Here is a 27,024-nt window from a genome sequence, read left to right on the forward strand (position 1 = left end):
ATGCATTCATAGAATCTTATTATTCACACTCTAACTCACTGGGGAGGAGGGAGGGCAGTGAGGAATCTCTGGAAACACAATGCATCCACTAGAAATATTGTTACAGATGGGCAGCAATTTTCTCTACTGATGGATAGTTTTCCTGTAGATTTTGCACCTTATGAATGAGTATGAGAGCAAGAGGCGGACTGAATAGTGCTGGTCAGTCAATGACGTCATGCAACGCATCCTTGAAAAGTATCCACTGTTGTGTCATTGAGCTGTGGGGCAATAATGTGCACCCAAAGTATTTTAAATATGACCATGTGGCGGCACAGTAGGATGTCAATGAACAAAAGCATCACTCGCAAGAGCTGTGAAAGCAGTTAAGGCCCTATTTGAGTTGGCCTTGCCCTATTTGAGTGGGCATGAATGCCAGTTGGAGCCTCTTTCTTGCCCAGGGTACAACATGGCATAAAGCACAGGATAATCCAATATGAAGAGGTGCACTTGGTCACTGCCTTGCCCTTCTTTGCTCTGGTGAAGTTCACAAGCGCTAATCATCCATAATGGAGAGTGCAGGAGGGCATGACTGCGAAAGAGAAAGCTGCGCCCCGAAGAGAGCAAGGAAGCACATGCACTCCCATTGACTGCTTAAAACAAAGGAAAAAAGTAGTTCTTTTAATGTAAGCAGTGGAAGGATACAAGTTATGCAATTTAAAGGATGGTAAAAAAAAAAGAGAAAAATGGCCCAGGAAGGAGCAAACAGAACAAGAGGAAGACAACTCATCAGATAAGAAGCAAGCAAATGAGATTGATCAGAAAGTCAACGAATGCTAACTGATCGGATGACCAAATGTCCACTGTAGGTATTGGCATTGTTCTGTGGACAAGAACTAAAGTGATTCTCAGAATCAATGATTACCAACCATAGGGCTAAATAAAACACAATCGCACTACATGCTGCTGAAATCTAGGGAAATGTCCTCTGCAAACCCGCGCTCCAGTGGAAAACAGATCCTAATAATTGAACCCCAGAGAATAGGGAATGGTCCTGAGCATCAGGCTTGCTAAATCAAGCCTGCTGTTCTCCCTCTGGTCATTGTGGCTATGCAGGGGCAACACTATTAAGAAATTGAACGAAGAAAACTTCAATACTGTCAGTATCCAAGGATGGCTCAATCTGTACACTCAGCATTGTTGGATTGAGTCTTCACAATTAAACTTCACAGGTTCAGTTGTGAAGACAGAGGAATAGCAGGAAAGTGAAGCAATGCATGCTAGAATACACCACTTCAGTAATGGCAAAATGGGAAATGAACAGTTAATTTTTAACGTATTTTGCAGCATGCATTTGCAGCTGTGTTTAATCTCGTTTTTGTATTATGTCAAACAACTTTCTTCTTCAAATAAATACTGATTAGACTGTTACAATTGCAATTGCCTCCAGGAGAGCTCAGTAGACGGATCATTCAACTTGAGACCTGCGGGTGACAGGGTTGAAGACTGCAGTCCCAACACATTCATTAAATGCTTCTAAATTACATAAAATAAGTTACATTCTTTTATTCAGCATTTAAAGGTCATTTCGTTTATTTATGATCTAAAAAACAATCATTCATATTGTAGTTTCATTAACTGAGTAAATTTTGCAAAAGGTAAAGGTTTCTGCATTCATACAACATAACTATACCTTATTTATTTAAATGCTTCTTTAAAATCTTGACCTGCTTTACAAACTAAATATACAATACAATTGAACACATCCTGAAGTTTTCTCATATTTTGTACCACATACCGTGCCATGGGAAATGGTCAAGTAACAATTTTTTATTGTGCATTTCCTTTTCTGCCAAACTTTTCTCAACCTGAAAATAAAAAATAAAAAAACAAAGGTGTTTTAAAGAAGATCCTAATCAGAGCCGTCATTAGATATCTGTAAGTTTTACAATAACTTTACAAATCTACATTTAAATATAATAGAAATATTTTACATAATTATGCATGCATTTTTAATTCTCCGAAGAAGACATTTCGCTTCAGCTCTGTTATCTGTACCTAAACATATGCACAACCTATTGGTTTAAAATACACCTGCAAACATTATGTTAAAAGTTAGCAATTAGGAAGATAATATGTCAATATTTCTATTGGGTGTTAACATAGGGCAAATGTTCCGTTGTCTCTGGTGGTGGCATCACACGTCACCTTCTGTGAAATTGAATCAATTTAAGGGGCAGATCTTTAAAAGCACCTATATCGAAAAATTGCAGTGGGAAATATTTTAGACCTAGCTTTGCTTTTAATATTCTGCAATTTCAAAGGATATTATTTGCTACACAGTCCTAATCGGACTCTTAGCTAGTGACAGTGAAATCGCTTTTCTGTGCTCACGAACACTCACAAAGTCAATTGCCCACTTCTAAGGAAGAAATCCAGAGCAAAATATGCCATTGCTTTTTAAATTAATTTGATATTGGAGAAGATTTAGGAGTATTAGAATATTAGAATATTGGGAGCGCTATTGAACAGAATGAAGTGTCTCAGGGTTAATGATGGCTAGTATAAGCCTTCTGCTCCAACATTCCAATGTTTGTCTTTCTGTTTCTCACTTTTTAATTTAGAACATTGTACCCTCAGTGGGTGGAATGTTCTAGTAGCCTTTTAGACCCTCTGCCTCTAGATATACCAGTTATTAAAGGCTCTCTCCCTCATTATATGCCCTCGCTGGTTTCAGGGCCTTTAACAACCGATACAGCCCTTAGCAGCAGTCTTTAAGTCTATAATATGGTACAATAAACTAAACAGTAAACATGACATGCTACAGAAGCTGAAAATGTATTCTGACAAAAATGTGGTTACATACTACAAGGAGGTCAATAGTAAATGTTAAAAGACAAAATTGTAATTGTAGAACATCTGCAGCAAAATCTAAAAATAAAATTCATAAAAACCAACGTTGACCGATGTTGGCATTCAAACATTAGTTCACAATAAAAACACATTAGTTCACAAAAAAAACAGTTCATGCTTGTTGCCAACCAACTACTTTTCTTGGTGGAGACTTTAATATGTGAATGTGTTTCCAACACATGTTGAATAAAAGGCCAGTACAAATGTGAATAATTTCAAAGTGATGCAGGTTTAGAAACAATTTTCTTTGTGCAAAGGGCTCGAAGTATAGTCAGAAACCCCTTCCTGAAACAATACTGCCTGCTGTGAAGGTAACATGTGCAAAAAAAGAAGCCCTGGAAAATACCACCAAGCAGCAGCACAAGGAGAAAGCCATTAAGGCATGAAGTACATTTTGAATGAAAGACCTTTGATAGGACCCGTTTGGTCAGTAGATTCACCAGGCTTTAGCCCTGGAATTGCAGAGTAGAGAGATGCACTTCTGTATGCTTTGGCACTGGAACTGCAGGGAAGAAGGGTGCAGATCTGTAGACAGGACTATAGTTAAAAATAAGGGTCGGACTAACTGGTGTCATTCTCTCTAGCGTGATTACTTATAATTACCATAAAATTACCTCGTAATTATGTGCAATTGCATGAGTAGCGCAATTCAGCATTTAGTGCCATTTTCCTACTACAAAATGCACCCTTGTGTCCAAAATGGGTCAGAGGATGCATTTTGCGCTAAGAAAATAGTACTAAATGCTACAAGACTCAATCAGCAGTAGCTATCAGCTGCACGCTTTCTCTTAGCTCGTTGCTCCTGTGCTCCTGCAGTAGGATATTTGCCCAAAATTACTCTTAACTCAAGCTGGTGTCATCTCATAATTTTAATAATTTCATATGACAAGAGTAATGCACAATTCCTGAAATTACTCTGATTCCTCCGATGTAAACAAAATTCCACCCGGGCCATGTTAAGCACCCGAATAAAGACAGTCTGGAAGACAAAGACTGGATCTTAAAAAATATCCGCGAACGAAGAATCAACGACTCAGACAGCAAGTTGAAAGAGCTTTGATGCCTGGAAACATAACTTGAGAACTGCTTAATTGTAACTAATACAGTAAATCCCGAACAGTAAAACAGGGGCTCTGAAGCAGCCATGATGGATTAGTCTTAGATCCATGCACAGTGGACAAATCACCATAGTGATATAGTGAAAAAACAATAGCTTCTGTAATGAAAAACTACTCCCTCGAGGCAACCTCCTTCATGAGGAACCATGTCTTTTGTCTGTTCAACAACCTGGAACTCAAGGCAGGAGATACAGTTACACTTGACATTAGGTAGAAATGCTGACACAGAGTCACCCTAATTTATTTGTGCTTAATAAAATGTTAACTTGTAACACACTTAACCATTACTTATATGAGTGCACACATTATTTTACATTTAGTTTGAGTAAAAAGGGTGATGTGAATGTTTCTATTAGTTGTAATGTAATGTAAATGTAATGTAAAAATTATTTATAAAGCGCACGGACACCAAACGGTTTCATGGCGCTGACAACGGATGAGCAAAAGTTTGAGACGGAGTGCAGGTGTTATTCATAAGCTTGGCGAAACAAATGAGTTTTTAAAGTTTTCCTAAAAGAGGAGTAACAGGAGATAGATCTGAGTCCGTGTGGAAAAGAATTCCATAGTTTGGGTGCCAGAGATGAAAACCTGAGGCCACCATGTTTTTTCCGTTTAAAGGAGGGGACGGAAAGAAGGTTGTGGTGTAAGGAACGGAGGTTACGAGATGGAACGTAACGGTGAATCCTAGATGCAATAAAAGCAGGACCATGGCCAGTTAGTGACTTAAAGGTGGTACAGCCCAGTTTGAAAATACAGCGTTTTGCCACTGGAAGCCAATGAAGCCTCTTCAGCAAAGGGGAGACGTGTTGGTGTTTTGGTTGGTGAAAAATAAGTCTCGCCGCTTGATTCTGGACCAGTTGTAGTTGGCGGAGCAGGTAAGCTGGAATGCCAACGTAAAGAACGTTGGCATAGTCAAGGCGGGAGGTAACCAATGCCATAATGACTAATATAAGGGCCTCAGTGGTCAGGAACCTGCACATTTTTCGGATTCTCCGAAGGTGGAAGAAACATGATGAGGTAATCTGAGGTTTTAAAGAAAGATCCTTGCTGATGATAACCCCTAGACTCTTCACGTTGTCTGTAGGGGAGGGAGAGGAGCCCCAGGAGGATGGCCAGAAGCTGGGGTTCCATGGATTGAGAGACCCTCCAGTTAAAACAAGCTCAGTTTTGTCGGGGTTAAGTTTGAATTGGCTTTGACGCATCCATTCGCCAATAAAAGTCATAGTAGACTGAAAATTGGCGATGGATGTAGGAGAAGAATCGAGATTAAAAACCATTTGAATATCATCAGCATAATTAAGGATGGTGGCTGGGCTATTGCATAAAGAACGGATCAAGGGTTGCATATACAAATTAAATAAGAGTGGCAATAAGGCAGACCCTTGGGGAACCCCACAGGTCAATTTCCTAGGAGTGGCTGAGAAGGTGGATAAATGAACAGCCTGGAAACGATGATGTAGGAAGGATCTTATCCACTCAAGAGCCACGCCTTGGATGCCGGTGCTGTTGACACGGTCGATCAGAAGATTATGATCGACCGTGTCAAAAGCAGCCGATAAATCCAAAAGCACAAGTGCCTGGGTGATATTATTATCGGCTCCCCTCCTGAGCTCGTTCATCACAGCCACAATAACAGCCTCAGTGGAATGCGCCAGCCTGAAACCTGCCTGCTGGGGGTCCAAGAATTGGGACGACTCAATAAATGAACTAAGACAGTTAGTCACATGAGTCTCCAAAATTTTACTGAGGAACGGGAGCAGGGAAATAGGGCGGAAATTGCTCAACACCAGGGGATCGGCATTGGGTTTTTTCAGAATGGGTACCACTGCGGCGCATTTAAAGGTATCAGGGACAATGCCTGTAATTAAAGAATTGTTGAGAAATGAAAGTGGAGGATCGGGACAGGCCCGAAAAGCTTCTTTTAAGATATGGGGAGGGCAGCAATCATTCGGGGAGCCTGAGCTTACTCTGTTCAAGAGGGTCAAGAACTCTGCCTTGGAAATCAAAGGAATATGGTTTAACAACGATGGATTTTTACAGGTGGTTATGGGGACCATAGACGGAGTAAGGGGAAGGATATTGTTTTTAATAGTGATAATTTTATCAATAAAGAAAGCGTTCAATGAGTCGCACAAAGTCTGTGAGGGGACCGGTTTGGCCAGCACCCGATCTGGTTGTGTGAGCTCATTAACGATAGAAAAGACATCTTTGGATTTGGACGATGAATTAATGATTTTTTGAGCGAAGTATGTAGTTTTAGTTTGTAAAATAGAATTTTTATAATGTTTTAACAGGGTGACATAGATAGTTTTCTCCTCAGGGGTATACTGACGCCGCCAGCGGCGCTCAGCCTGCGGAAGTGCCAGTTTTTCCTTCTTCAATTCTTCCGAAAACCATCGCTGAGCTTCATGGGGGCGCTTGGTTTTGATTTTTTTCAGGGGAGCGACCTTATAGCTGGCCGATTCCAACCAGCTAGCTATACTTGACGCTTGGTCAGAGATGGAAGGCTGTTCCTTAGAAGCAGAGGAGATCAGAAGACTATGAAATTCGTTCTGGTCAGCCCGCTTCCAGTTTCGGACTACAAGGTTATTAACAGGGATCGGAGGAACATAAGGGGTCTGAGTAATGGTAAAAGAAATAAAAGAATGATCAGACCAGGGACAAGGGGAAATTATGGGAGGGGTGATTGCAGTGTTGGCAGTCCAAGCTTGATCCAGGATGTGCCCCTTGATGTGAGTAGCTTTATTAATATGTTGGGAGAAATTCTAGCCGGTTAGAAGGTCCGAGAATTCAACCGACAGGTTACTTTCACATGGGTTTAAAGGCCAATAGTTAAAATCGCCAATGATGATGATCCTGGCATGATTAATAACGAGTTGAGAGATCAATTCTCCAAAGAGCTGAGGAAATAGAGGCATATGGTCAGGGGGTCGATAGAAAAGAGCACAAATAAAGGAAAACTTATGGGAGGTGAATTTCAAAATAAGGCTACCGACTCGAGGGAGACTAACCCTTTCTAAGATGGTAAATTTATGCTTTTGATGGATGATAGCTGCAACTCCGCCGCCTATTTTACCCTGGGTTCGGTTGGATTGAAGTATATAATACCCAGTAGGTATCGCGGCTAAAATATCGGGTGCGGAATCATCCGTTAACCAGGTTTCTGATAGAAGAAGAATGTCAATGGTATTGGCGTTAAGTAGTTGGAAGATCTCCAATTGATGTTTCACCATCGAGCGTGTGTTTAGGTAGGTGATGGCCAGAGGGGCTAAGACCTGGGATGTCGGTCTAGAAGGGCAATGGGGGACCTCAGTGAGCATAACAAATGGCAATTGCGTATGTTGGCCAGGGCAAGTAGGTCTTGAGACATAGATACCGGAGTTAAGTGCTGCCCGCCTAGCCTGAGAGTTAATGGATCCCTCATGTTGCAGGTTGTGGAGATCAGACGAGGTATAGGTAATATAATGAGCATTATGACTGGCCCTTGGTCCCGGCGCGGACGGGCACAGACGGGCTTGCCTTTGGCGCGCCGCTGGCGCGCCCGCTGCGCATGTCTGCTGCGCATCCTTCTAAACTCCATATTAAATAGCCCATGAGGGGGAGAGGGAGGAGCGCTAACCCCCGGAAGTGAGGGAGGAGGCCGGAAGTGGTGTTGCTCGTGAAGCGACCCTCCGCTCAATCGGCATTTTGCCGCGGCGGAACAGGGTCTGGAGCAAGCAGGAAACAGTTATGAGGTAAGTTTTAAAAACAAAGTTAACACAACAAGTTTTAAAAATTCACTGGTTCCTTTTCTGCACACAAAATGATGACAGGAGGCCAATGCGCGTCTAATGGCCACAATCGCCGCGTCCGCTGCCAGAGCGCCTACCAGAGCCTCTAAATATAGCCTGGGCTCTACGAAATCTAGAGCGCTAACCCCCGGAAGTGAGGGAGGAGGCCGGAAGTGGTGTTGCTCATGAAGCGACCCTCCGCTCAGGCGGCGGAACGGGGTCTGGAGCAAGCAGGAAACAGTTATGAGGTTATGGTTAGAATATGTGCATCTTAAAATTGACCTGGGTCTAGGTGGCCAACTCCATATTCAAAATTTATCATTGCATTTTTGGTTGCTGTGCATAGCTCTTTTTTTGTTTCAGGCACCAGAGTCACCACATTTCAATTACATGTATTATTTCATGTTAGCTTACTGTGTGAACGCAGTGTTTGTTGAAATCAATTGGTTGGACAATGATTCTCAGCACCTGCATGGGAGTCTGTGGGGATGAATATTCTTTTGTGAGATATTGTGAAGGTTGTGGTGTTGGAAGACTCTGACGTATTATCTGTGAGAAGGCCAACATCAAGATCAATGGGAACACTGACTTTTGATAGGATCTTACTCGGGGGGACCGATGCAATATATCACTTGGATTTAATTTCATGTTTGACCTGTGTCAAACTGAGTTAGTTAGCTGAAGACTTGCCCTACCCACCCTTGCAGACGGATATACCTTTCTACTCTCACGACCCAATGCTCCGTATAGTCCTGCTTTTAGACTCACTTTCTAGAAAAAGCACTTTCCTTCTGATTCCAACTGGAACCTTCATTTGGTTCTATTTGCGATTTTATATTTGCTACACCTGCTGTTCCCAAATTCCCCAACTTACCCACAACCTAAGCTTAGCATTACAGAGTTTCCTTTCAAAAGATTGGAGTTTTATTTTACTTTGCATATGCTGTCTTTAATAGTATGTACTTGCTTTTGCCGATTTCTATTGTCTGGATTTATTCATACAAGTTGTATTCATGAGACTACAGATTTATGCGTAATTGATTCGATTTGAGAATGAACATTTACTAATTTCTTATTAAATCTTCATAGTTACAAAAATACTCTTCTCTGTTGTTTCTGTGGGGGAATTATTGTTTCACTGTCATTGATATATTGCTGAATTTATGATATTTGCCTCAGTTTGAGATAAAGGTAGCTGCCTGTGGATATTGCGGAGATTCAAATTTGCCTCATGTTTGTGCGGGCAAACATCAATCTTATCTCTTGAGTTATCAGAAATGAGAAGAAAGAGATTGGTGAGCTGCTCTGTGTAAGTGTGTGAATGTTCCATATATGATAAGCACTTTGCCTGCCAGTAAAATTACTCTGTACACACGCTCAAGCGCTCCAAGTACATGATCCGTAGAAAGAGCAATGTCAGGGTCGACAGAAGATACCATAGCAACCCAAACAGAGCAAGTTATGTTAAAGGGCAACACATATTCTCCAGGACGCTTTAATCACACCACATTTGACTTGCACAGGACAGAACCCTGCACAAATCACAACATCCTTCATTCATTGGGTGTCTTGACTGAAAGGAGTACAGGCATTCCAATTCACCTTCTCTGAATGGGGAATAAGATGAAAAAGCTTACACAACCTTTCAACAAATGACCCCTCTTTGTAAAACAAAGCTCTTGATTGTCTCAAGAGGGGTGATTATCATCCATCAGTGCCTTCAAGAGGCACCGTAAAAATGTGGTTCTTTGGTAAATGTCAAATGTCTATCTGCAAAGATAAGTTATACATACAAATTCAGAAAAGTACTGCCTCTAGATGAAAAGCTATTTCATACATTATTATACCCCACTGCGGGTGTAGAAAGGATGCCACCTCCATCTTAAGAGAGGAAACTGTAAGTTGAACAACTGTGCATATCAGTTCACAAGAGGATCATCAGACTAAGCAATCTTTAAATTAGGACAGGGAAGTTGGTAGTCTGGCACATCTATAAAAGATGAATCCCATGGTGTATTGTGCTCTCAAATGCTGGCTTTGACTAAAGACTACCAGTAGATTACGTTAACACATTCTTCAATTGGTCTAAGAAACCATGTAGTATCCCACTCCCATTTCTATTTCTTTATTCATTGGAATATCAAATCTAGGCCTATATTTATCAAAATACATTTTCTATGGCTGGGTTTCTACTTTTCTAAAATAGAATGTTGATGCCTCTTTTGGAAAACACTTGTTTGTGCTACTTTTGTACTAAAGGTGGAAGAACTGTATAGTTGTTATCTACAATCTTGTGATTATGAATGCCATTAAACTTTGTTTAAATCCAGCAAAGAGAAGAATGAACATGAGTTGGAAGGGCATCATGGGATTGTCAAGTTCTACTTTTTATCAAAGCCAAGCAAGGAGCCCTAAGGAATGAGCATCATGTAATAGTCATCAGTTTTCACAAGGATCACAGGCCACAGACAAGTAAACTAGGCTTGAGCATTTAAGAACTACCAAATCGGTGCCATGTTGCTGACCTTGCTGGAATAATGAAAGCAGGGTAAGTCTCCTTTCACTAAATTATCTGTTTTTTTTACCTGAAATGTCATTTAATATAATAATGAAAGTGGGCAGTGTTCTGGGAGGAAATTCTAGAAGGTTAGGAGGATACCTCATTATGTAAACTAGAAAGTAAAAGGGTCTCTGGGATTCATGAAAAGTATTGGGCGTGCATGGAAGGATGAGGACAGCAGGGTAACACAAGGAAGGCTGATTTGCTCTTGTGCTATCAAGGGAGCAATCTACTAAGCACTTAGTTGCTCACCCTTGCATTTGCAGGCTGCCCCTCTAGCTGGGGTCTGAGCTACCACCCGACTAAGGCTTGTCCACTTGAGAGACTCAGAAGGGTTTGGAGCATGAACCCCTGTTCAGATTTTGGCTTCCTTTGGCCTAGAAGAAGTAGGTGGAATATGAGCCTTTTAAAGTATTTGTCAATTCTACTCAGGTTGCCAGCCTTGATTGCTCTTACACATCCTTTCCTCTTCATGGGTTACATTTGTTCAGTAGTAGATAGTATATAAGGAATAAATACATAATGATGCATGGCTACTGCTTTTGTCACCAATTCATATTCTAGCCCCTTTGGCATGCTTTTACTCATGCAACAGCATTTCTGCTGGCACATGTGTCTGTATGGATTCCTGGGCCTTCTCCGATACCCCACTTTTTTGTTGTACAAACAGGATCCCTATGGCCCTTTGTGTCTAAGCTGGTCAGTCCTTATTATTGTTATAATTTCGCATCTCTCTCTCTCTCTTTACATACCCTCACCCATCACACCACCAGACACTGCATCTCCTAACATGCTAAATGCACCTCAGGTGTCATCATGCGCAGCATGACAACACTTCCCATTTAGCCTCAAACAAAAACACCACCCAAGCCCCACTATCAACACATCCTATACAGTATATCTTGCTATCCTTGTGGCTAATTGCTTTAGTGCTTCACATGTAGGGTGACCAGTTTTTGTGTTGCCTTGTAAAAAAAAAGCTGTTCTGACTAACAAATATTTAGTGCAGGGGAATCTACAGCGACATTTCTTCTCGAAGTTACAGGTACTGTCCAATTAGTCAACATACATAGTGTAACTTAAATTCCAACTTAGAACATGGAGAAAGGGTCAATAGATTTTTACTGACCCACTGCTAGGAAGTAATGCATGGAAAATGGGAATGCGCAACAACTTGCCTGGCTCCCCATTTACCCAAGAATTACTACATAAGGGATATACAAGATTGCAAGCCAAAAATACCCTCTGCCTTCCCTACTATTAGCTATATCCATGGAGTTGCTACCATATATTTGATCAAAAGCAGATCACCTACTCATACTAACAACAAAACTAGATGAAACAATAAGGGCCATTCTCATTACAAATTAATTAAAAAAACATTTAAGGCCAAACGCAAATCCCCTTTACCCAAAAACATGAGCTATAACTCACTTAGTAAATATATTATTAAAATGTTACATAAATAGTGTTTACCTTATATTTAGCAATATAACCAAAAAATAAGCCACATTTCTATCTTGCATCGGCTTGAAAGTAATTGAGACATGTTCCTATCATACAGTACATTGAAAGTAAAGAGATTGATTTAGGAATAAGTTAAGCAATTCACTTTGAATGCAAATTCATTTTGAATGTGAAATAGATTGGAAGCACATTCTGTATTCAGAATGTGTATATCACTCTCAAATAAATGTACAACTCATACTGAACAGGACAGTTTGTCACATGAAAATACACATATTTTAGTTGTGGATCAAGTCATGAAAAGGGGCCTGTATTTTGTGGCCTTATGTCTTTCTTCTGTAAACCTAAAGAATTAATTTGCTCACTTTTCAGAGCCATTTCAAACTCCAGATATTCTAAGAATTCAGTCCACCACTGACAGAAGGAAGGCACTGCATCAGGAAACAACTTCTGCATAATCTGTCTTCTGGTATTAGGAAAGTTAATGCAGCTCTCAGTATTAAGCCTTATATTACTTATCAGTTTCTAATATTCTCCTCTAATATCTACAGCTATTAAAATGTTGATGAGTCAGATGCACACAACATTTCATGCAAACATCTGAAGAGCACACCTTGATCTGAGGAAGACACTTATGTATATAGCACAATGATGTTGACATGCAGTCATGTCAAAATGTTTTCCCAGCTATCTTCAGTAACCTCTACATTTAAATCTGTCTACTATAAGTTTGGCACCAAATACACTCCAGGATGATATCTGTATGGATCGAGTTAACATACTCCAAAATAACATTCTAGGTTGTTTTTTTACATTTTTAAAACCTCTGGAGAATTGTGACACCCAGACTATGGAAAGTGTGTGCTGATTAGTGGGTGGGTATTACTTTTTCTAACAGTTCACCAAACCTTTGTCAGAAGGCGATCATGTACGTTTGCCATTTTGAAGAACTGCAAACTTATAATTAAACCTCATAGGGAATGTTATAGAATAAAGACTTTTCTTGAGTGTCTTACAATTTACTGAGGTACTAAGGAGTGAGGAGATAATCAATGGAGTATTTGCCATTTTATGTGATCTTCGCATTTTGAGAGTTCCTACCCACCATTTTAATTCATTCAGAGTCTTGACATTAAGCTATAGGACCTCTTATCCTTCAATAATTTACTAATAGTAGAGCTTAAATGCTACAATGCTACAAAAAAGGAGAAGTGTGGAGCAAATAAAATACAGTATTTCACAGAATGGATTCACCCCAATAGAAATACTTGTAAATGTGTTAAACAAAACAGATCTTTAGGTGACAAACTCCCTTTATATTAGTGGTGATCCAGACACTCAAATATGTTTCTTACTCTTAAGCTAGATGTAATGTCTTGATCTGGAAAAATCATGTCCAGCTTAATTTTTCTTGGGATTTTGTATAGCTGGAATAGAAGTTTGGACTCCTAGAAAAAGGATACTCATTGCAGGTACATTATTATCAGATGTCTAGAAGCACAAAGCTTGCAGACTTCTATGAACATTAGCTAGGAATCCCATCTTAAGCACCGCTGCCTTTAAATTCCACTGTATTCAATCAAAGGCCTTTAGACATCTACAACAATGCTATTATGAGTCCAACGTAGTGCACATTCTACAAGAAAAAGCAAATCCTTAACATGATTCAGCACATTAAAGTCAGCATTAAACCCATGCCCTGCACCACTAATGATATGTAATAGTAAGGAAATTATTTGGGGTTCAGTAACGTAACACATCTTCATATCACTATTCACAATGGTAACAATGCCGTAAGAACAATGCACAACTTTCAGGAGATAGGCCCCAAAATGCAAGGGAAGTTCCTCTCTTTTGACGACAGTTTCAAAATAATGTTGTACATTTTACTAAGAAAGCCTTCGGCCATTTGCCTTTCAATTCTTCAAAAGTTATAACTGTTACTTTAACTTTCTCTAAAGTGAAATCTTTATTTGACTCAAAAGAGTTTTAAGATAATGTTTTTCAAGATGTTATTGAAGGTTGCAGTATCTACATTATTTTATGTTTATTATTTATAGGAATTGTGAAGCACCCATGATGTTGTACAAGATTGGGGATACACATCAGAAACATTGAGTTAAAGGTCAGTCTGATAGCGGAGGGATATTTGGAGGCAATGATCATTATTAGAGGCCACAGGCAAAGAGACATAGGTGGGATTTCAAAGCTCCCCAAAACTTCATATGATCTGGCTCCAATGGGAGACAGTGGATGAGAGTTCATTAAAGTGAAACCCTCAGTGTTGTGCAGGGAAAATTTTCCTTTACATTTTAAGTAAAACCAAAAGGATTTTGAAGGAATAACATAGGTGCCTGTTTCATGGACATAGTAGGTACTCTTCGGAAACAGTCAGTTACAGGGCAGATGAAAACATTGTAGGCCAAGCACATCAGTGATTGGAGCAAAAGATCATTTGTACTACAAAAATGTGGCCCTTTGGAGTTTAAAGGTAGTTCTTACTGTGACACGAACGTAGATGCTACTGTGTCATTATAAATTCATGGACCGAAGTTAGATGTTGGTGCAGGTGAAGTAGACGGAGAGCAACTACCAGTTCAGGGCCAGCTTTAGGGCAGTGGGACTGGTGCGGCCGCATTGGGTGCTGACCTGTGGAAGGGGAGCCGATGTCAGGGGGGGCGCCCTTTTTAGCAATAACGTATGATTGGAGAGACGAGGAGCACTTTTGCCCGGTGGTAGTGAGAGAATCTGAGGAGACGGTCATGGGGTGCCGGGCGCCAAAACTGATGGTCGCACAGGGTACCACCAGCTCTAAAGCTGGCCCTGTGTCAATTGATGGAGCAGTAGAAGACATTTGTCACATTAGCACAGACTTGAACTTCCAACAAGAACTCACATGTGGCGGACATTATCAGCAGCGGCGCAGGTAAGCGCGGTGGGGCAGGGCGGGGTGGGAGGGGGGAGTTGACAGACGATGGAATAGGTCAAATTAAATAAATAAATACAACCTATTACATCATCTGTCGACTACCCCCCACCCCGCATCGCTCCACTTGGTTCCAACTTTGAAAAGAGCACCGATCTACGTCGTGAACCACAACAGACAGCAACATCTTCTAACCATAGGCCTCGCAGGAGTTGAAGGTGAGAACTGTGATCAGTGCCACAGAGAAAAACTGAGCAGGCCATTCAAAGTAGAAAAGGCACACTGCATACCAGCTAACCTATGACTTGGGCATACTCGCGCAAGACAGCTTATCATCAAATTATTAACAGTGTCCGCAGTCAGGAACGCAGCAACGGACACTTCTTTCACATTTGCTTCAAGCTCAAGAATCTTCATATATCAGGATTCTGTCCAACCATCAAGACAAGGAAGTTCTTGAAAGTTCTTAAACCTGCCCTTAAGGTTTTGTACTCCCGGGGGCGTGGCTTGACTGCCGAGCGGAATGGCTGCCTGAAAGCGCAGCTCCGCCGATCGGGTGAATAAATCCGCCATTTATCCGTTATCCTCCGACTCTGGGGCTCGGGTCTGAGGTCCCGGACAGGCGCGGAGCACTCCGCTACATCTGGCAGTGCCTGCTTGTGCTGCGCCCACCGTATTGCTACACATCGTCCCCCTGATCTGCTGGCGCTGAGGGGCCTGCGGCATCGTGCGAGGCCGGGGACTTGCGCAGAGACTGGCCGACCGGAAGTGGTAGGCGACCCGACGTAGCGCTTGCTGACTGTGCAGCTGTGGCCGAAGACTGGGACCCCGATTGCGCCCACTGCTCCTGACCGCCTGGCATCGGCGACTGAAGGCGGAGACTGCCGCTTGCGCTGGTGGGCTGACCGCTGGCGTGTAGGCGCCTGACTGGCGAAGAGAAGCCTCCTGACACTGAGTGCGGCGCGACCCGTGAGCCCGGGACGCAAGGCGGGGCGGAGACGCTCTGGCGGAGGTAAGGAGCTGGTGGTCTGCCGAGTGTGCGAGGCCCCGCTACGCGGACCGGGAGTCTGCTGCCTGAGGCACCTTCGGCTGCCCTCTCCGTGTGCACTACCTGGTGGGGCGCTGATTGAGAGCGGAGGTGTACACGCCGCCATTTTGTCCCCGCGGATAGTCTGCGCCTCTGGCAGTGGGCGCCGACAGTGAATCACTCCCTGCATGTGGGTCATTGCTACGCTGACTGGACATCTGCGCTGCGGAGCCTGGCGGCTGCTGGACTTTCCACGCTTCTGCCCCCACTAGCCGATTTCATCCGCTGACTGTGGCACTGTGTCACCCTGCTGAATACTTTTGGCGCTTGCTGCGCTGGGCTCCCGTGAGGACGCTGCTGTCCATACATTAGACGCCGAGTGGCGGAGAGCTCCTCGCGGACTCCTGGTCCGTCACAACCACAGCCATGGGCAAACCAGACACCCGGCAGCCCAAGATCATGTTCGACAGATCGGCGAAGAAAACACAAGGCCAGGAACCACTAGATCAGGAGCCTTCGGGGGCGACCCAACTAGCGATGCCGGCAGACGACGTCAAAGCAATGTTTCTGGACTTGAAAACGAGCCTGAAAGGTAAAGATGACAAAATGGACGCACTGGCTGCACGGATGGACGGAATGTCCAGGAGAATGGACAAACAAGACGGTGTCATCGGGGTGCTGGAGACGCGCGTGACAGACACGGAGGAATGTCAGTCAGACCTGGATAAGAAATTACGCGGTATGGACAAAATACTCTCCCTGATCCAAATGAAGAATGAGGATTTGGAAGCGAGGTCCAGAAGGAACAACGTGCGCGTCACGGGCGTTGCCGAAATGACGGACATTGCGAATATGGAACAGTATGTGGAGCAAATGATGAAAGACCTGTTTGGGGAGCATCTCTCCCCCATGTTTCTGGTGGAGAGGGCACACCGCTCACTAGGCCCGGTGCCCAAGCCTGGAGCTGCGCCTAGAACCATTCTTGCACGTGTGCTGAACTATAGAGACAGGGACACGATCCTGAGGCTGGCACGCAATATTGCGGACTTGCAGTACAAGGGAAATCACATTGCCATGTATCCGGATTTCACTCTTCAGGTGCAAAATGCGCGTCGAGAATTTTTGCCCGCTAAGAAAGCTTTCCAGCAAACAGGCACGAAATACTCTCTGATTTACCCGGCCAAACTGAGGGTGCAAGGTCCGGGTAAGCCTACATTTTTCACGGACGCAAAAGCGGCATTAAAATATGCCAACCAGCTCGCCAGAGACCTGAAGGGACGATCGGAGGCCGACTACCACAGGGACACTGACCAGCTAAGTGATATAGAATAATGTCCTGTATTGTTGGATGAGCTGGCACTGGGGCTTGTATGTTAGGGGGGGGGGATGAGGCATGGTAACGCAACCAGTTGGGGCGCTCACTGCTTAACTGTGAATGTACTGTGTTCAATAATGCATGCTCCAGACAGCGCTTTTTGGGTCCTTGATGCTTTACATGGTCCGGGGCACGATGGGCCCTGTAGCGTACAGAGTCGGGATGCGCTCGATCGCCCTGTCAAGAGTACAGGGTTAGAAGGCATAAACCTGCGCACCCCAAGGGATGTCTCCCACTTCTTGTTTTGAGCATACTATGCTGATGTTATTTGGTTCTGTTGGGATGTTACGGGGAGGGGTGAATGCACGACCTAATTGGGGGGTTGGAGCGGGTGGGGAGGGTGGATTGAGGGTTCGTTTTGCTGTGTTGGTTCCATTACGCTGTGAGAAATCTGTGTTGAATACGTCACTAAACATCTCTTTTCCTGTGGTCATTTGCAACTGTGTGGCGTACTGGGAATGGCTCCTGTCGAGGCCGTCTACCCAACGGCCCTTGAGGCTGGGGCTTCAAAGCTGTACACTCCCTGTCTCTCACTCCTTCTTTGTCCGCTTGCCCATTGAAGCGTTGCCATCATGATGGCCCCTGTAGCTAGCTCGGAGACTGCAGTGCCCGATGGCTCGACGGGCCGCCCCGAGTTGAAGTCCATCACATGCTTGTCCTGGAATGTCCGTGGTATGAATGACAGGCGGAAGGCGAGACTGGTGCATGCCTATTTGTTGAGGAAACATATTGATATTTGCATGCTGCAGGAAACACATCTAGATTCCAGGGATGCCTCACAACTAAAACACGCACGCTGGGGAGAAGTGGTGCATGCCCCATACTCGAGTTATGCAAGAGGGGTGGCGATTTTGGTTCGCAGGGGCCTGCATTGGGTGACACAACAGGTGTTGAGAGATGGGGAAGGGAGATACGTCTTGGTATTGGGAATGCTGTGCGGAATGCAGACGCTGCTTGTGAATGTATATGGCCCGAATGATGACAATCCTGGCTTTTATGAGGATCTGTGGGGGAAAATGCGTCCATTTAGCGATGCTGCGATCCTATGGTCAGGCGATTTCAATGTGGTGCTTTCTGACACACTAGATCGCCAGGGAGCTGCCCGCGAGCATCATCCGAAGGCAGCTGAGGCATTAAGGGGCATTATCATGGAGGCGTCCCTGGTGGACTCCTGGAGGCAACTGAACCCCCACACGCGGGCGGGTACTTGCATGTCGGCTCATAAGGCCGCTTGGTCGAGGTTAGATTACTGGCTGCTCTCCAGGGATATACATACTTCGGTATTGACTGCATTGCACTTCCCCAGATCGCTGTCGGACCACGCACCCGTGAGTGTATCGCTGGCCACCCCTGTCCAATATGCCCAGCCGTTCAGCTGGCGTTTCCCGTCGCAGGCCTTACTTGATCAGGTATTCAAAGAGGAGCTGCGAGAGAAACTAGGAGATTTCTTTGAATTAAATGAGGGAACCGTGGAATCGCCTGGCACGCTTTGGGAAGCCTGTAAGGCAGTGACTAGGGGGCATTGTATGGCCCTGAAAACGGGTATACTCCGCTCCATCAGGTCCACGCTGAATGCTCTAGAGCGAGAATTGGCAGCTCTTGAGACTGAAATGGTTGGGTCGCCCACTGCCGGGAGCAGAGCGGCGTTCAGGACTAAATTGACGCAGTATCAGGAGGAGGCTGATAGGGAGGTGAAGTACTTGCATAAATACGCTCAGGCCCGGAGATACGGTGAGGGCGATCGTCCTGGCAGGACGCTGGCCGCGATGCTTAGTAAGCCCAGAGGTACGGACTGTATTTTGGAACTGGCAACTGAGGCAGGCGGGGCAGTCAGAACTCCTGACGATATCTTACACACTATGGCCGACTACTACGAGAACCTATACACCTCCAAGATACATCCGACAGATGGGATGATAGCGGACTACCTAGACACTGTTGCACTGGCATGGTTCAACAACGGTGCACGGGAATATATGGACTTACCATTGACGCAAGACGACATACGTAGGACAATAGCTGCCATGCCGTCTGGCAAGGCACCAGGACCCGATGGCCTAACGGCGTCCTTCTACAAGGAATACGCTGACATCGTTATCCCGAGGTTACATAGGGTGTACATGGAGGCAATCGAAACTGGGTGTCTTCCCCTCACACTCCGTGAGGCCCTGATAATAACGATCCTGAAGCCGAATAAAGATCCTGCGAATCCGGATTCCTACAGGCCACTCTCGTTGATCAACCTAGATGCCAAAATTTATGCTAAACTACTGGCAGACCGACTGACACCGATGATACCCCAGATAGCGCTCTCTGATCAGTCTGGATTTGTGGCGGGCAGATCTACCTCGCACAACTTGCGCACACTGTTTGGACTGCTCCACTACCTCGACCCCGGGGTCCAAGCCACTGCCGCCTTGCTGGATGCCACCAAGGCATTTGACTCCCTCGAATGGAAGTTCCTTCAGGCTCTGTTTGTTAGGATGGGCTTCAGTAACTTATTTATACAGAAAATAGGCATCCTCTACAACTGTCCTATGGCACGAGTGAAGGTCAACGGCAGGGTCTCGCAACCTATAACCATCACTAGAGGGACCAGGCAGGGCTGCCCATTGTCGCCGTTGCTGTTCGCCATCGCAACGGAACCGCTGGCGGCGAGACTCAGGCAGCACCATACTCAGCGGAGTATTGGCTTCACTTCCAGGGGACTGTTGGTGTCCCTCTATGCAGACGACATAACAATCTTTATGCGAAACCCGGCGGACAATTTTGATCCCCTCATGAGAGAACTGGTACGATATGGGGGTTTGACTGGCATTACAATAAACTGGGCCAAATCCTCGATGCTACCGTTAACAGATGGAACGGCGAAATGTTCTACTGAGTTTCCAATCACCTGGGTAGTGGAAGACGTGACCTATTTAGGTGTCCGCATAAGCCGCACGATCCAAGAATTATGGCTCCTGAACTATGGCACGGCAATGGACTGGCTCGAGACAAAGGTGAGGAGATGGGTCACCTTGCCGCTATCGATGACGGGCCGCATAGCCATAACCAAAATGGTTGTGCTGCCTAAATTGCTGTACCTGTTTGCAAATATACCCCTGCCTCTGACCCTGCCCTTTTTCAAACGAGTGCGATCTGCGCTTTTGAATCTGATATGGGCGGGAAAGCAACCGAGGGTACAATGGAAGGTCTTGACGCTTCCTTTTCGGCAGGGTGGCCTGGCGGCCCCGGACATTGAGCTGTATGCATACTGCGCTCAGGCCCAGTATCTGCATTTCTGGCAACACCCAATTCCGTATCAGCCCCATGTGGCGATTGAGAAAGACGTTTCGGCGCCCATTCCTCTGAATACAACGCCTACCACCCTTATAAACGTTCGCCAGAGGATATAAACACCGTAGAGACGGTTCGGTGGGCGTGGCGCAACATAGCAAAAAGGGCGAACATCGCTGAACTTTACGCGCCGTCTATGCCGCTGGGCGGAAACCCCTTACTGGGCCCTCTGCAGGACCCGGCGATAACTGAGAGAGCGCGCAACTGCGGGCTTCTTGTCGCTAGTGACCTATACCCAGACGACACGTTTCTGGCGCTGGGCGACATGTGTGCCTCGGACAAGCCGACAGCAACTGAATTGCTCCTTTATTATCAACTTAGAGCAACCTGCAAGGCAAGGTACCCGATGTTCCTAGCTGCCCCGCCCTCGCTCTTAGCGCTGGAAGAGGTGCTGGCGAACAAATCCCCGAATAAGTTGATTACTAGGATTTATAGGACAACGCAAAACACGGCGCCATGGACAAAGCCAGGGTCGAAAATGCAGTGGGAAACGGACATGGGTCTACCCATCACGGATAAACAATGGACGTTCTGCTGCAGCCAATTGGAAAACCTATCACCCAACTATAGGCTGCGACTTATACATTTTAATTTTCTGCACAGAACTTATCGCACGCCTGCGCAGCTCTTCAAAATGGGGCTGCTGTCTGAGTCCCAGTGCTGGCGCTGTGGTGCTGCGGATGCGACCTTCTTCCACATTACGTGGACGTGTCCTCCAGTGCAGCGCTACTGGATAGAAGTGTTTGAGAAGCTGGGGCGAATATTAGAGGAACAGTTGCCACCTGATCCACTGGTGGCTCTGCTGGGACTGGTGGCTGATATACCCCGAGCCTCACGAAAATTGGCGGCTATGTTGCTCCTCCTGGCAAAGAGACAGATTGCACTACATTGGAAACAAAAGACTGCTCCGGAGGTGAAGGGCTGGATTAACTCTGCCTTGTATTGTCGGGATCAGTTAACTACGTATGGGGAACTCCTGCCGCTCAGATCTAGACCTACTGATATTTGGCAGCCATTGTCGGCTTGGTTGAATGTTGGAGACGGGGAGGGTTAGTGGGGTGCGGGTGATGGACTTGCAATGCTCTGTTGGACTGTAGCTGACGTGTGGGAAATTGCTTGCTATGTTACGGTGCTTGTGTGCTGGGACCTGACTGGTGTGCTGCTCGTAGGGGCATAATTGCTTGTATGGAAATGATTGCGCCTTGCCCGGTGACGTGGCCCTGGTCCCCCCCCCCGACTTCTCGATCCTGCCCCTTCTCTCATTGTGGCCTCCCAGATATGCTTCACTGACAACGACTAGAAAATGCGCATATGATGTGTCCAGATGTACCACAGCACGGAACTCTGTTGATTTCGTTTTACATGTTTGTTTTCCAGGTTTTTCTTATCTCATTTAATAATACACGTAGACATCTTGGAAGTCATGCACGAATATGTATGTAAATTGTCTGAACAATGTGCTCAGATGGATTACTCAGATGCTGCCTGCCTCCGGGTTGTTGGCTGAATAGCGGTGTACTGACTTGCACATTTGAATAAAAGTCTTTAACCCAAAAAAAAAAAAAGGTTTTGTACTCCCAACTATGATATGTATGACCTTGTCAGTATTCGTGATCCCCTCAATGATTTTAGTACTTAATATGAAATTTTGCATAGTTTATTGAACACCATCTCCACTGAAGTTCATTGGACATACCGGGTACTGTTGAAAAGGTTGGCAATTCTTGAGCACCCTCATGGCGCTTCATTTCTGGCCTTGCCACCACGCACGGAAGTTTTGGAAATACATACTGAAGTCTTCTAATTCAACCTTGAAAAGACCTCTTAAACTCAAAACACGAATGGCACTATTTGGTGATGTCACCATGCTCTTCAGCATTTCTTGCCAATGGCAAGGTGACTGTGGGAATAATAAAGGGCATTTGGTGGAATTAGGGTCATTTCCCATTACAACTATAAAGGGACAGCACCGTTGAAGCATTTGTACAACAGGGGTCGTACATCGATTGTTGTACTTCTCTGGACGTGGATCCACAGGCGAGGATTCAACTGTCCAGGACTCATACTGACCAGGATCACTGCTGGTAACTTCCTTTAGGGGGCAGGTAGATTTAATAAATGCATCTAATAAATGCATGTGCCTAATCATAAAGTGGGTGCGTCTTGGTAGCATTTTGCATCTTGAATCTCTTTGTGTTTACATTGTATTTTACTCAAGTTGGAAGGAATCAGTATTTGCATATCACTTGCATTACTCAATACTTAGACTGTTATGGAAACATTGGATATGTTCAGCTTGTTTTAAAGGATGAAAGCAGGAGACACATTATGTCACTAGTCATAACTAGTGCAATAATGTGTATTTCACTATTCACAATCATCAATGTACAAAAAAGGGACCCCTGGCGAATAATGAAAGTTCCAATGGCAGGGAAAAAGATACTAATTGCAAAAATCCCAGGCAACTATACGATAAATCAAAATTCATGATACATATAGAAGGGCCAAGCAAACGTGAAATGAAAAAACAAACGTTCTTTGTTGTTCACAATCATCACAATTTGTCACTAGCGTTCTCTACATTTCTAGTGAAATCAGGTATATCAGAATGTCTCATGAAATGTCATGCTAGAATGAATAGGTTGCAGACTGGGTCAAAACACTAGGGGCCTGCTGTCATAGACTGACTTAATTAGTCACACATATATCACCTTTAGCCAAAGCTTAATATACATAAAACAACGCGTTCAGAGGCTCAAAGTTTTTCTTAGGATCCCACTATTGGTGCAGCCAAATGCTGGGGTTACCAAACCAAGGATGCCCAGCCTAGTCTTCAGTCAGGGCCGGACTTAGTGCTGGTGACGTCCGGTGCGACAATCCTTTTCAGCACCCCCACACCCCATGACTGCCTCCTCTTATTCTCTCACTGCCACCGGGCAAAAGTGCCTCTCATTTCTCCAATCATAAGTTCTTGCTAAACATAGCGCACCCACTGTGGTCAGTACCCCCTCAACAGGTTGGCACCCAGTGCAGCTGCACCGGTGACACTGCCCTAAAGCCGGTCCTGTCTTCGCTCCACCTCATACCGCTTTCTTTCACCACTCAGCTCGCCCTGCCTCTGTGTCTCACTTTTTCAGATTCTTTTTCATCCATCCTTTTTCCTTTTGCAGTTTTTCAATGTTTTTTCCTGCCTTCCTTCTCCCTTTTTTCCCACTTGCTCTGTGTGAAAGTCTGAGGATGAAAATGAAGTCCTGGGCCTCTAAGACGAGTGCCGGTGCTCACCTCTGCAAGCACCAACACAAATAAATACATTTTGGGGAGAAGATGAAGCCTAATGGCTAGGGCGGTCGTAATAAAAAATTTGGGAAACCAGATTCGAGTCTCGACAATAACGCTCAATAGCCTGTGATTCTGGGCATATCACTTAATCTCCCAGTGCCTAACAAAAATGAATTTGTCCTTGTGTTAGGCAACTGGTGCTCGTGTAAAGCGCTCTGATATCTTCGGGTTAAGTTTAGGCTGTACAGAACTACAACATTTTTTTTGTTTAAAAAATAAAGCACTGGAAACACCATAAACCATTTTTTCCTGCTGTCACTTGCAGCAACTTGGAATTTCTTACTGCAAACTGTGGGAAGCCCTTGCAGATAGTGAACAATAATGGTACCGCGCCAGAGATATTTTGGGGACTTTGGACGGGGATACATATTACCTCTCATCCATTCAGACTGAAGTAACTCGAACATCAGAATTGCATGCATTTGCACAGGTCACACGGCAGAGTTGTATGACGGGAAATACTCTGCATGGCATTAGCATTCATTTTTCACCCCACATTTTTTTAGAACGCATATGCTTTTACAACTTATGCCTTTACCACACATTGTTCACATATATATATATATATATATATATATATATATGAACAAACTCCAAATTTGCGCCACACGCTGACAGGATCCTGAGCGCCTCTCGCCGCAAAACTGGACACAGACCCAAAAAGTTAGTGCTTCAAGATGATTTTATTTCCCGTATGCTAAGACGCGTTTCGCAACCCAAAAGCCGCTTGCTCACTCGACAAGATTGTATTGCGCTGGGAGTGCTTTTAAAGTGACAGTGCTTGTTACAAACAGTAACCACGTGATCGGCTCTATAATAGAGCTGAAAGACATACTAGGCAATTTCAATGGGAGGCTGGAGAGGATAAATGTAAAATACAAATTACCAAGGGCCAGATGTAGGTAGCCCAATATAGGTCGGAAACGGCCGAAAATACCGATTTTCGGCCGTTTCTGACCGGTATTGTGCTTTTGGGATGTAGGGGACTGAAAATGGTCCGAATCGGTAAATTTACCGAATCGGTAAACATTCCGAATCGGTAAATTTACCGAATCGGTAATTTTACTGTCTGGTAAATTTACCGAATTGGTAAATATACTGAATTGGTAAATAAGAAGTGGAAAAATTGAATATTGAGATGTAGGTAAGCTCTTAAATACTGAATTTGCTTGAAATTCGGTATTTAAGAGTCTGTATTTACCATGGATTGAAATCAGGTGGTAACCAGGTGCAGCCTATAAAGGACTCAAAATGCAATACTTTTTTCACAATGGCGGCATTCTATGTCATTGCGAGGCGGCTACGGCTACAGGAGGAAGGAGAGAGGGAATGGCTGAGACAGGAGCAGGTCTACAGACAGAGGATCCCCTTGTTCATGCTCACAGAGCCAGAGATTCTCCAGAGGTACAGGTTGGACTCAGACACCATCTTGGGCCTCATCAGGGACCTCCACCCACTGTTGGAGCACACTACCCCAAGGGCGCACGCCATTCCACCCCACGTGCAGGTGCTGTGCAGCCTACACCTGCTTGCGTCTGGGAGTTACCAGAGTGTGGTTGCTGCGGTAGGTGGGGTGACCCAGAGCAGCCTGTCACGCTTTTTCCACAAATTCCTTGACGCCATGGTACAGAGGATGGACCAGTATATAACTTTCCCTGAAACCCATGCTGAACTGCTCCAAACAAAAACTGACTTAATATCATTGGCTGCATTGATGGCATCCACATTCCCATTTGTCCCCCTGCTGCCACCGAATACATATATAGGACTAGAAAGTCCACCCACACCATTAATGTGCAGGTGATCTGCAATGCCAAGTGCGCCATCACTGACCTTGTGGCAAAATTTCCTGGGAATACCCACAACTCCTTCATATTTCAAAACAGCGGTATCTATGCACGGCTGACAGCAGGGGAATTTGGTGAAGGATACCTGCTAGGTAAGACACAGTGTGCGACCCCTTTAACACCTATTGCAGAAAGAAGTACATGTATGCATGTGAGTAATGTATTCCCTTTTCCTTTTAGGGGACAGTGCATATGCCCTCCGCTCCTTCATCCTCAGCCCCTACCTCAACCCCTCAACACCCAGCCAAGGGAGATATAACAGGGCCCACAAGAGCACAAGAAATATTGTGAAGCGTACCTTTGGTATATGGAAGATGTGGTATATAAATAAATAATACCGGATCTAGGTTTGACTAGGCATAGTAATAACAGATAGCTCAATAAATAAGAGTCAAGATTCGAGGTAGTAGGAGTTTTGCAGGTTTAATACAGCATAAAGGACAGGAACAGGACAACCTGCATAGGAATAGGATGGCAGGGCCCGGCAGCTGCCGGGGCTGGATCTGGGATGAGCGCGCTAGCATTTAATAACAATACACAAGCATATATAGTAAAACAGTTGCATTACAGTACATATGATAGGCGGAGCGGTGGGTGGAGCAAAGGGTGTGACGCGTAGCAGTCGCGAAAGATAAGGGTGAAAGTGGGTGTAACAGGGCGTATACATAGATATGTGATGCAAACGTAACAGAATATGTCATGAATGGGGCGGAAACATGGAGGGGGCTACCTAAGGAGCCGGGACCTCTAACCTGATGGTGCGCGCAAACTGGCAATGACGTATTACTAGGAGAAGCTGGGGGCTACGAACTCTGTGCTAGGAGCAGAGACTGAAGTCTGGAGAGTCAGGGCGACATGTACCTAAGCAGTATCTAGTATCTGATGTTTAGAGAACATGTTGATAGAATCCAAAAGCTATCGGGGTAAAGGCTAACAGACTCTAAGACTGGAGCATGCATTATTCTACATGTAGTGCGTGATGAAGAATATTAAATAACCATTAATACAGTATTTCTCTTACATGGAGACGTAAAGGCTAGACAATGACGGAAACTATTGATGCGGTTCAGTAGCTTAGGAATGCAGAGAAGGAGGGCTGGACTGATAACTAGTACTATAACATACTCTTGGCAGACTCAGAGGCAGAGCCAGGCTGAACCAGGCACTGCGAGGCAGGAAGTGAGTGAAGGGTCAGAAATACAGGTGGGGGCTGTATCGCTCCTCAGCGAGGCTCAGGAGACAGAAGCTGAATCTAGTGTCCGGGCCCTTTTGAGGCCTAGAAACGGGGACTTTACAATGAAATAACGTGCACACTGAGAAACGTGGCAACGTAGCTTTACATAGGCCTGATATTCGTAGTATTC

At 44.7% G+C, this 27,024-nt stretch overlaps 1 protein-coding gene across 1 annotated transcript in view; it reads right to left on the minus strand.

The window, feature by feature from the left end:
* LOC144768499 (arf-GAP with SH3 domain, ANK repeat and PH domain-containing protein 1-like) overlaps positions 1-27,024 on the minus strand; it is a 1,182,076-nt gene that overhangs the window by 520,625 nt on the left and 634,427 nt on the right. The window contains exon 11 of the mRNA XM_078652209.1: positions 1,778-1,847. Coding sequence (XP_078508335.1) covers positions 1,778-1,847 — 70 coding nt within the window. The remainder of the gene's footprint in view (positions 1-1,777; positions 1,848-27,024) is intronic.

Source organism: Lissotriton helveticus, chromosome 7 (assembly GCF_964261635.1).
Source record: "Lissotriton helveticus chromosome 7, aLisHel1.1, whole genome shotgun sequence".
In the NCBI taxonomy this organism is placed as follows: Eukaryota; Metazoa; Chordata; class Amphibia; order Caudata; family Salamandridae; genus Lissotriton; species Lissotriton helveticus.